At 38.8% G+C, this 12,210-nt stretch overlaps 1 protein-coding gene across 12 annotated transcripts in view; it reads left to right on the top strand.

The window, feature by feature from the left end:
* The window catches only part of DISP1 (dispatched RND transporter family member 1), a 202,440-nt gene that overhangs the window by 149,357 nt on the left and 40,873 nt on the right, over positions 1–12,210 (top strand). For 7 of the 12 annotated variants that reach the window (XM_023632543.2, XM_023632544.2, XM_014738044.3 and 4 more), the window contains one exon: positions 806–1,331. In XM_023632543.2, coding sequence (XP_023488311.1) covers positions 806–1,331 — 526 coding nt within the window. The remainder of the gene's footprint in view (positions 1–805; positions 1,332–12,210) is intronic. The other 5 variants (XM_023632546.2, XM_023632547.2, XM_070256032.1 and 2 more) reach the window with 1 other exon arrangement.

The following is a 12,210-nucleotide window of genomic DNA, read 5'->3' as shown; positions in this document are numbered from 1 at the left end:
CTAGAGCCTTTGGTAGAAGGAAAAAAGTTAAGAACAAAAATCCCGTTTTAAGCAAATCTTATCCATAGTATTATTTTTCTCATGTGCGAGCAATGCTACCTGTAGTACATAACATAGAAAAGAAATTAATCAGTTCATGGCAACTTACATGTGGCATGTTTGTTCATTATTTTTTTTGCTATTATATTCATTGTTTTAGGGGATAAAACTTTTGTGTCTTATATCTTGGTTGCCACAATTCTTAGTTTTTATTTTCTTTTGTAGGACCTGAGTGGCTTAGGGAAAAGTCATAATCTCCTGACATTTTGCTAAGACATTCTTGAGATGATTCACATTATTTTGACCTACACAACTAATTGTCCTCAAAGTGGCCCTTCATTTTGCTCATTACTCCTTTATCAGAACACCCCATGAATTGTTGAAAAGCTGAAGGATGTTGTTGGAATCCTCCCTCTCTTCTTCCCTCTCCCTGTCCTATCCTAAAATATTGTGATTCTTAACTGATACTTGCACACCTATGATTGGCAGAGAAGAAAGGCACTGAAAGTAGAGGTGGGGCGGCGAAAAACTAGTCAGTAAGGATAGAGAGGGTTCTCAAAGTGCAGAAGTAGCTGGGAGGAAAGAAGAGTGCTAATGTGTTGGCTGCTTCTGTTGCAGATGCTGCTGGGTTTCCTCCACTCTCTCACAACTCCTGCAAGAACCCTTGTTTTCAAAGAGCTGCTTTTGAACATCGTTCCTGTCTTTCCTACTATAGTCTAGCCTGCTTGACTCTAAGTGGATGATTTTATATCATTTTCTTTCTTAGGGTCAAGAAATTGGAGCATGGCTATGAGCAATGGCAACAACGATTTTGTGGTTCTGAGTAATGGCAGCATCGCAACCAGTGCTACCAACCCTAGTCCCCTCACCTCCTGTGATGGAGACCTTGCAGCCCAACAGCTCACACCCAAAGAAGCACCAAGAACAAAAGTGAGTCCAAATGGATGCCTGCAAGTTAATGGCACAGTTAAATCATCCTTTCTGCCTTTAGACAACCAAAGAACACCTCAGATGTTATCCCAATGCTGCCATCCTTGCCTATACCATCACCCTTTGACTAGCCATAACGGTCACCAAGAGTGCCATCCCGAGGCTGGCTCTGCAGCACCTTCTGCTTTGGCCTCGTGTTGCATGCAGCCACACTCAGAGTATTCTGCATCTCTTTGTCCAAACCATTCACCTGTGTATCAGACTACGTGCTGTCTTCAGCCCTCTCCATCCTTCTGCCTGCATCATCCGTGGCCTGACCATTTTCAGCATCAGCCTGTGCAACAGCACATAGCCAACAGAAGGTGAGTAGTGCAAATGTTTTGCTGACCTTTAGCATTCAGTGAATTCGACATGAATTCTCCTTCCCCAAAAGAGGGAGGGAAAAATGTGTCAGAGTAAGAAAACCAATGAAAATGTGTATTTTGTGGATTGTGTAAAGCCTACTAAAAGACAAATGAAATAATATTACATCTACTTTATCCATTGGCTTCTTAGTCAGTTAAACTCTCCCTTCCTTTTTCTCTGTCTGCATGCTGGTGAGGTGTCCCTGCTAGGCCTCGAGTTAGAAAGTTCAGCACAAGGTTTTAATAAGTTAGTAATTTCTGTTGTTAAACAGGGGAGATATATTTGTGATGAGGCTGCCTAAAAAGGAGTCTTTTATTTGCTATTACATTCGTCCCTCGTATCTGCATCTGCGGGGGAGTGGTTCCAGGACACTCATGGGTACCAAAATCTGCGGATGCTCAAGTCCCTTATATAAAATGGCGTAGTGTTTGCATATAATCTATACCTATTCTCCCGTATACTTTAAATCATCTCTAGATTATTTCTAATATCTAATACAATGTAACTAGTTGTTATACTGTATTATTTAGGGAATAATGACAAGAAAAAAAAGTCTGTTATGTGTTCAGTACAGATGGAACTGTTGTGGGCCTTTCCACTGGTTGGTTGAATCTACAGGTGTAGAACCTGTGGAGGGCAGACTGTGATGATAGTAATCAACCTTTATGAAAAGAAAGCACAAAACCTGTTGCTTCCTTATGGCTGTACTCACAATTTCTATTCATGTGGTTTGGGTGACTGTGTAATATGTAGAGAATAGACGAAAGCAACAATCCCTTTCATAGCAGATGAAACCTATAAATCTGTAGCATAGGACTTTAAAAAATATTTTTTGTAAAGCATTTCCAGACCTGATAGATTGAAAAGTTCTAGAAAAATCTTTATCACTGTCAGTTCTTCTCCCCATCTCAGCCCATAGCTTCTCTTATATGTGCTTTTCAGCTGTTTCCTCCATGAGTAAATTAAGTCACATGCAGTGCAGATAAGCAATGGTAATATATTTTATAAAACACTAAGTACTTTGTAGAGACCAAGTATTATCTCACATTTTTAGGTAGTAAAGAATTTTAAAAGAGCTAGAGAGAGCATTCTTTTTTTTTACAGCATAATTTACATACAGAGAAATGCACATATTTTAAGTGTGCAGTTTGATCAGTTTTGATCAATGCATACACCAGTGTGATGCACAGCTCAGTCCAGTGGAGAACATTTCTACCACCCGAGAAAGTTTCCTCAGGCTGCTTCTTAGTGATTCCTTCTCTCTTCACCAGAAGCAGTTGCTGTTCTGAGGTCTGTTACCATAGATTTGTTTTGCCTGCTCTAAAACTTCCTGTGAATGCACTGATACACTATGTACTCTTTTGAGTGTGGTAATTTTGACTCAGCCTAATGTTTTTGAGACTCATCTGATTGTTATGTGTATTCGTTTCCCTTTTGTTGCCGAGTGGTAATCCATTGCATGCATGTAGTAAATTCACTTTTAATTAAAGTACAAACTTCCAGTTATAGAATAAGTTTTGGGGATGTAATGTACAGCATGGTGACTGTAGTTAACAATACTGTATTGTATGTTTGAAAGTTGCTAAGAGAGTAGATCTGAAAAGTTCTCATCATAAGAAAAAAATTTTTGTAATTGTGTGTGATGATGGATGTTAACTAGACTTATTGTGGTGATCATTTCACAATAGATACACATATCAAGTCATTTATGTTGTACACCTGAAACTAACATGATGTTATATGTCAATTATACCTCAATTTAAAAAAGTCAGATCCAGACAGGGATTAAGTAATAATCAGGTTTTAGATGCTGTTGTGGTTATCTGGTTTCACTCTTTTAAAAAGAGAGGATGAGAAAGATGAGGAAAGGGGCAAGAGGTGGGGGGAAAGTCCTCCACTGTGTGTTTCTACAGTTTCTGAATACATTTTCCATATCAGACATGAGAGTCTTCTAGTTATAGAACTATGATAAGGACATTCACCAAAGCCATTTCTTAGAAGACTTGTCCTGACAGCATTGTGCTGCATGACCAGTTTTAGACTCTTTCTGCTTTGAATTAAACTGTGTAAGAAGTTGATTTTGAAATTATATGGCCATAAATATTAATGTTTTCAAGTCATAAATTATATGGTTGCAGAGTGTAAGATGAGATAGATAGTTCCACATTTTAAAGCTGACTGCCCCTTTAAAAAACTTCACAAAATATCAAAACTGTGGGCAAGTAAACAATATGGCAGGCGTGTCAGTATCTTCAGGATTTTGGCTTAGCATTTCTCAATGACCTAATTTTAAAGGAACGAGAGTCCTGTGTACATACAACTTTAAATAGAATGGCATTAAAAAACAAACTGATAAAAATGCCATATCTGTCCATCAAGAAAAGTTGCAGAAGAAACTGGAATATTATTTGAGAAGTTTTTCATATTTAGAATTTTATCTCAAGAATCTGAGCGTTTTGGTCAGCTATTTGTAACAGACATAGAGTCTTTTAAAGATGCCTACAAAGGAATGGTATGTGTCCAGTTTTTTTTTTTTACAGTTTTACTTTACTGTAAAATGTGTGCTTCCAGAATTACTTCCCTAGTTTCTACATTTATTTATTTATATTATCAACAATATTTACTGAATACTTCTATGTACCGGGCACTGAAGATGTAGTTCTAAACAACTTGAGACCTTTTTTGCCTTCATAGAGCTATAAGCTAGTAGGAAAGGAGCCAGAAAAGCAGGCAGCTACAATCTTGTGATAAGTGCTACCAAGAAGGAACACCCAGGGCTGAAGATGAATAGAAGTTACAGATGGGGAGGGGGTGGTCCTGCAGACAGCGGGAACACGTTGTACAAAGACTTATAAGGTAGTCTGAGCCCAGCTCCAGCACGGTTCAGTATCGCTAGACCCTGGAGGAAGAGAGAGTGGCAGCAAGAGGAGAGGTATCCTGGGACCACATCCTGAGGGGCTTTGTAAATCACATTAAGGAGATTTCTAGACTTTATCTTGAGGCCAGTGAGGAGGTATTATAGATTTGTGTGTGTGTGTGATTTCTTTATTGTGGGAAAATATACAAAACATAAAAGTCATCATTTTAAGTATATTCACATTGTTGTGCATCCATCACCACCATCCATCTCCAGAACATTCTTCATCTTCCCAGACTGAAACTCTATACCCATTAAACAATAACTCCCCATTCCTCCCTCCCCCAACCCCTGGCAACAGCCATTCTTACTTTCTGTCTCCATGGATTTAACAGTAGGACTGGCAGATTTCACTTAGCGTAATGTATTTAAGGTTCATTCAAGTCATAGCATGTCAGAATTTCCTCCCTTTTTAAGGCTGAATAATACCGCATTGTATGCATATACCACACTGTGTTTATTGGTTCATCTGTCAATGGACACTTGGGTTGCCTCCATCTTTTGGCTGTTGTGAATAATGCTACTCTGAACATGGGTATACAAATGTCTCTTTGAGTTCCTACTTTCAGTTCTTTTGGACATGGACCCAGAAGTGCGATTACTGGATCATAAGGTAATTCTGTGTTTAATTTTTTGAGGAACTACCAAACTGTTTCCGCAGCTGCTGTCCTATTTCACATTCCCACTAGTAGTGCCCATCCATGCTAACACTTGTTCTTTTCTGTTGTTGTTTTTGGCTTTTTTATAGTAGCCATCCTAACAGGTGTGACATTACAGATTTTTAAGCAGAAAGGAAGCACTATTAGATTCTCATTTTAGAGAGGTCCGTAATCTGCACTGTGGAGAGTAGATTGAACTGGGTCAAGACTATTGTAGAGAGGAAGACCACTAGAAGGCTTGCCGCAATAACCCAGGTGAGAGATGATGGTAACTTGAACCAGGATTTAGAAATAATTTCATGCTAGAGAGATTTTTGAGGTAAACTCTACTAGATTTGGTGAACAATTGGATATGGGGGAGGAAGGGAAGCAGAATCACAACTGATTTTCAATTTCCTGGCTTGAGTAACTGGGTGGGTAGATAGGAATGCCAATCACTAACATGGGGAAGATGGGAGAAGAGCTGTAAGCAAGCTGAGCTGAGGCATTGAGCTTCTGGGGGCACCATAGCAGTGAAAGAGTGATAGCCTTTGAGCTTTCTTGAAAGAATGAAGATGCTGGGTAACACATGACAATTACATCGAGGATAACAATACTGTTGGAGGTTATCTTAGAATGAATACTGCAGCAACTCAGCCCAGCATGTATTTATTTGCAGAATTGTGCCATGGGCAAGGCACGGAGCCAGGTGCTGTCTCTCTCCTTCCCAAACCAGTGACTTATCCACAGAAGCAAATGTGGACATGGATATGGCCACAGTGTAAGGGATAGCAGGACGGTTTTGGATCATCTACACAGGATGTCCTCGCTAAGAAATTCTGAAAATGAGGATGTCATATCATGAGGATGTCATAGTTTCCTTTTTCCATTGCTTTCAAAGGTCATAGCCTTAGAGTAAAACTGTGTACAGCTGGAAGACCCTAGTGTTGTCAATTGCTGTTGCTCTTCGTGCCTATACCGCAAATGGGCCCACCTGGTTGGTATTTTCTTTTATTTTTTAAGTTTTTATTTGTTTATAAAGCACTTAAACCATAGAGAATGTTTTAAAGAGTCAATCAAGTGGAAAATGTAATCTTATCCTAGCTCATTTGCTGCTGACTTTCACTTGTTCATATTCCCATTTCTCTTTTTCCTGACCTTTTGTGATACAGCACCTTCTCTTTCATCCCTTCTTTACTGTTTAAGCTGTAATAAATCTTTCTAAAAGATTCATTATGTCCATCACCTCTGTGTGGTTTTTTTGCTTTTTAAAATTCTCTGTTAATCTTCTGACTGATAAAATTAAGATCATTGCAAAGATCACATTTAGTGTGCCCTGTTTTAATTCCACTTATCAGCACATATTAAGTAGTTTAAATAGATCTCATTTTAAAGCATCTGACTTTTTCATTTGTAAATTCCTGTCCTCATACCCATTGGTCAGGCATTAGTTAACTAATTGAGAACACTAGGAATTCAAAAAGGCAGAAAGTAGTTTCTTCCTATCAAGAGACAAGGCCTATTCCCACAAGTCCTAAACCTAGCTGATGATCCGAATCACCTGGGGAGGTGAAAACTAAACTAAGAATAATAACAAAGAGGTTTCTTTTGCAATAGAAACAATAAAGAACTCTGGAAGTTCAGAGGTGGGAAGCATCGCTCTCGGTTAATGAGGGTAGGGACAGTCTGACAGAGAAGAGAACTTGAGCGACCTTTGAAGGATGACGAGGACATGATAAAGAGATCGAAGGAGGCAGAACATGGAAGGTGGGGGGAAAGTTGTAAGGGGAAAGCATGCAAAAAAAAAAAAGCATATTTAAGGAAGGATAAAGAGAACAGGATGGCCAGAGTGAAGGGGTCATTTGATGGTCACAGAAGAGAGCTTTTCCTAATTCTGTGTCCTGAACACAGTCCAGTTGTCTAAAAGGCTGCATGGTAATGATCTGCTCTTTATCCTACCGAGATCTGGAAAATGCCTCTCAGGAGCCAGTCATGTTCCACGTGTGCTGGTTGAAGCAAAGTTTTGAATTATTCATTGGGGATCTTCTTATTGCCATATTAAAGTGAAAGGGTAATGGTGTTATGACATAATTAATAAGGAGTTCTGCCTCCAAAAATAGCACACAAGATTTCTAATCCAAACTATACTTACCTTTTCATTTGGTGTTGCAAAGAAATGTTCTTGATTCTAACAGAGGACCTGTAAAGGATGCTTGGCAACACCACAGACTCATTCTCCTGGTGGGGAACCTGTGATAGTTTTGGCTAGCTGCCAAATGCATTTTTATTTCTCTGAAGGTGATTTCGTAGACAGATGGTTACTTCGAATGTTCCCCATGGCCCTCTGGAGGAATTAGAGCTATACTGAGTTAAGAAGGCTTGGCACGGGGGGACCATGGAACCCCAGCATTAGCTCAGCCCCTTAAAGGTTCAATAAGCCTTGTCCCTGCCCCCCCATACATTGTGACTGTATAATTTTTGTAACCTGTATTTCCTTTCTCCTTCAGTTCTTTATTAGTTTTCCAATTTCTCACTTTTCTCAAAGGTTTTCTTTTTCTTCTCCCTTAGGATGCGTGTTGCTTTCTATGAAGGGAACTCTTTTTCTTAAAAAGCAAGAAATGAGAATTCTTGTGTTATGTTAAAAGAAAGAGAATCTATCCTTGAACTCTTGTTCTTTTGTATATGTTGTATCATAATGTCCAGGGGTAAAATTACAGCCGTGAGCATCATTTCCCGAATTGTCTTACTTTGCTGCACCTGGCCTGCAGTGATCCACCCTTTCCCCTTTCCTGAGCCCTGGCGATTATGTTATTTTATTTAGCTAGGAAATTTGAACCAAAAATCACTTTGAACACTTCATCAGCATTGTAGCATGAACATGGGCATTGACGCAGATCCCAGAGACTCTGATTTGCCCAAATCACCAGACTCGACCCAAATGGCTTTTCTAAGATGTTAGATCGATGAATGGAGAAATTCAAGGTTCGTTACTTATTTAGCAGATATTTAATGAGTATTTACTAAGTGTTAAGTGCTGGAGACAGAGGTAAAAACTGCAAGCAAGGTTCCCAACTTCAAAGAGATGGAGGTAATGTGGATAGGGTAAGACACTTAGGTTTCAGCATGGGCTGACCACAGGTAGATTGTCTTCTTTGATCAATAAATATTGACTGAATAGCTACTCTATCTCTGGAGCACAGACGTTAAATATCAGTGCTTTTGCAGAGGCACAGGCCAGCTTTATATATTCATGCAAAAAGAGAACCAGACTAGTTTTCTAAATTCATTTCCACCTCTTTTCCTCTCTTATCATAGAAAGGTTACTAGTAGCTCAATTTGTCTTTATTTATTGATATAAATTGTAAACTGTCTAGGACTGTGAGGCAGGTGTCTTTTGCAAGAAGGAATGGCTAAACTGCATTCTTTCGACCTGTGCTGTTCAATAGGGTCCCAAAAAATTAAAAATTCAGTTCTTCAGTCACACTAGGCACATTTCAAGTGCTCAATAGCCACATGTGACTAGTGGCCGCCATATTGGACAGCACAGATAGAGAACATTTCCACCATGGCCCAGAGTTGCATTGGAAAAGACTCTGTTTCTTGGCTCTGTTAAAGCAAGTGAGATCCCTTTTCAACCTCCATGGCAGCAAATGGAACACGTGTGATGTAGAGTGATAGCAGTATTTGACAGAGAATACCATTTTTTGTCAACATAATTCTCGTTAATTGGAGTTCAATTGCTTGTATTTTGTTTAAAATATAACAAAGAAATGGCAAAAGGTAAAATCCCTTTTCTTCAAAAATCTGAAAGACTAAAGCCCTATATCATAAAAAACTTTAGTAGGTAGGCCACATCCTTCAACATCTTCTAGAGACCCCAGTGACATCCCATGAAAACCACTGCCACATCATTATTTAGATCAATCTGAAGGCCAAAGTGTCAGCTCAGTTAATTTGTAGTTGCTTGGGCTTTTTATAAGTAGATCTAAAATACGAATGTGAAAACAAAGCTTTTCTCAGGGGCAGATAAGTACAGCTGGCCTCTAGAAGCAATCGTTGGTGCTACATTACCACTCTCATTTTTCGTTCCTCAATCCTCTCTCCTTTCCTCCCTGCATCTCATGAGGTAGTAAGAGCTGGGCTTTGGAAGAAATACACACTGTGTTTGAATCCTGGCTCTGCCATTTACTAGCTTTGTGATCTTGGGTAAATATTCCATCTCTCTCCATCTTAGTTTCTATCTCTGCAAAAACAGGAGTGACAGTAGTTCTCACGCACACAGGAGAGTGCCTGGAACCAAATAATAATGTCCTTTCTCTTCTCCTTCTGTTTTTGTTCCTTTCATTTTCTTCTCTTATTTTTTTTGTTGTTATTCTTTGCTGCCTGTACTTAATTCTGTTAGTATTGTTTCAGAAATCAAGCTATTACTGAATCCTGGTTTAAATAAACACATGATGAATTGCTTTTCATTCTTATTTATAAATTGCACACTTCACCCCATTGACCTTCGAGAGAGAACAAGTGGAAAAGATGGTCACTAATTTGCCTTCTGGAAGAGGAAGAGGCGTTGTTGGGAATAAATGGACCTCTCCAGCCCCCAAAGACTCAGAGCCTTTATACTTTTATCCTAATTATATAATCTGATTATGATGGTTAATTTTAGAAGCCTGGTCAAATTTAGTCTTGATTTCACTGAAACCAAGGTTTATTTTTACATTCCTTAAAGTAGTCAAGATTAACTTTTTAAAACAGGATAATGTTTGTAAAATTTAAAATGTTCCAAGCCTGCTTGCCAAAGTCAGTCAGTTTGGCAGTCAGATTGAGCGAAGCCCTATTTTACGAGTAGGATTTCTTTTAGAGACTTCTTTATATTATAAATGAACAGATTTTAGAGTTTATTATGCCTCATGGAATGCATTGCAGTCTGTAATACATTTCAGAATATGAGTCTTGGTCATCATTTACTTTAATAATAAATGTCAGGAAACAATGCCCTCTTTATTTCATAAAATTAATTGATAGAACATTTTAGAGTGAAGCAAATATATTCTTTAATTATCCCCTTTCCATATTACTGCTAGTTGTTTAGCAGATACTAGAGAGTGAAGAAAAAAAGAAATGGTTCTAATTTTCTCTTTTTCTTTTTGGTTAAAAAAAGTTTAAAAAGGTAAAATATTTGGCACAGTAAAACTTAATAAAAAGACATAGTTGTGGATCAGTTACATCTCTAATTCCAGGAAAAAGGCAATTGTTATCATCTTCTTTCCAAACAAGTGAATTGTTAGGTGTGATTTAAAATAATTTATAGAACTTAACATTTATAGGAGAATTTTGATTATTGTACTATTTTGTGTTCTTTTCAGCAAAATTGACTAGACAAAATTATATCTTTTTTTCTTTTTTTAACACAAACCAGATAACCAACCAATTGCTTGGTATTTTTGAGTTTGAAATATAGCCTAGTGCCTGGGGCATGTTTGGAACTCAATAAATATTTGTTGAATGAATGATTATAAAAAATAATTCTCACGACTTTTTTATGAAAAATTCACAAAAGTTAAATTTTTAAAACACTTCATGAAGTTAGATTGATCACTGCCGTCAAGCAGCTTATAGTCTAGTAGGAGAAAGATGATGGGAGCAAAAATAACCATACTTTCTGAGTACCAAAATTAGAGTTTGGAGGGTTATGTGAGCCCCAGAGAGGATGATGGAATCGTTGGAGAGCTTAGAGAAAGCATCATGGGAGATGGGAGGGGTCTTTCAAACACAGACAGGAGCCTGACTGCCTGAAATATGGGAACAGGAAGCCTGGAGGAGGTGGGCGTGGGAGCAAGTGTGAGGCGGCCTTTGTCTGGAGAAGGGACCAGAGGAGACATCATGGGGCATTGTGTCTCTTGGGTTCCTCTCATTCAACCTTTAAAGAACAATATGCTATATAGTTAGTCAAAGAAGACTGTTCCCTTGAAACAGTGGATTCTAAATGTTGTGTAATCATCATAAAGCATTTATTAAGCATCTAACTACTTTGTAGGCAGTAATTATGTAGTTCTAATACCTTTGATTTATTGATCTTTCCTTAGGTTTGTTGAACCGTTTTTTTGTATTGCTGTGTATCTTCAGGGCCTAGCAGGGTACCTGGCATTTAGTAAACACTCAGACATTAATTGTTGAATGAACTTAATAAATAATTGAGCATCACTCAAATCCTTATACAGAGCTTGATTTTATGATGCAGTAGTTTGATAATGAAAATCAAGCAGCATTGGTCTAATGTAGTAAGATGTTTCCCAAACAGTGGGAGAAGGTTTCAAAGACTTTCTTTGTTTCCTAAAACACTGTTTTATTATTGCTGTTTGAGTCTATTTGTGGGGGAGTACTTCCGCCTGTTCTTTAAATCTCCCCCCAAATGCTTGGTTTCTGACTTTTTAAAAAATTACAGCCTCATTCATGAAGAGGAATGAAAGAAAAGGTGGAGACCCAGCCCACTCCCACAGCCCCTAAGCTTCTTTCATATGTGATTCTGGAGCCCCTTTGAGCAAGCCTGGGAGGGCCCCGAGACTGTGCTCCAGGAGAGTCAGCCGGGAATAACCTCTCTGTTTGCTCAGCTCTGGCTGCCTCCAGGATATTTGCAAATCTGCTGTGAGTGACTTTATAGCCATCAGCAGATTATAAAGCTGGCGGATGAAACATAAATTCCTAAATAAGAGTTTGGGCTTTTCTTTGTTCCTGTGTATTTTATGAACTTGGAAAGCAGAATCAAATGAAAGGGTCCAGGACCAGCTTTGATGCCTTGTTCTCTGTGAATCTGCTGACTTCTGGGTTTAGTTAAATCAGTTTGTTTTCTCTATTTGAATCGTACAGGGCTCTGATAGTTACCAAATAGGCTGAGATTCAAGCATGATGCTTTCTGCAGGAATGTAAGCAATTTACTGTTTCTAAGCACTATTTTGTGTGTCCAGTAAGAAGCAACGATGGACAGTTAGCACATTGATTTCGTGAGACCCTATTTGTGCGTCTGTGGTCACTCGGGCCTACCCACCACCCCCTTCTGAAAACACTGCTTTCGTTATGTCACTCCTCTGCTAGGAAATCTTCCAGGGTTTCCCCGAACTCCTTGACCTGGCGTTGAAAGTCCCTTTAAGGGATGAAGTGTGTTTTGTGGGGTAAGCAGGGTGGTTCAGGGAGGTGGGATCCAGCCCTGGACAGGGACAAGGTGATGGATATCAGTGAACAAGAGGACTGTAACAGACTTTTTTCCTGCACTTTCGAGTGTAAACA

This window comes from Equus caballus, chromosome 30, assembly GCF_041296265.1.
Source record: "Equus caballus isolate H_3958 breed thoroughbred chromosome 30, TB-T2T, whole genome shotgun sequence".
Taxonomy (NCBI): domain Eukaryota; kingdom Metazoa; phylum Chordata; class Mammalia; order Perissodactyla; family Equidae; genus Equus; species Equus caballus.
Note: the sequence above shows the minus strand (reverse complement) of the source record. Positions and strands in the feature narration are given on the sequence as shown.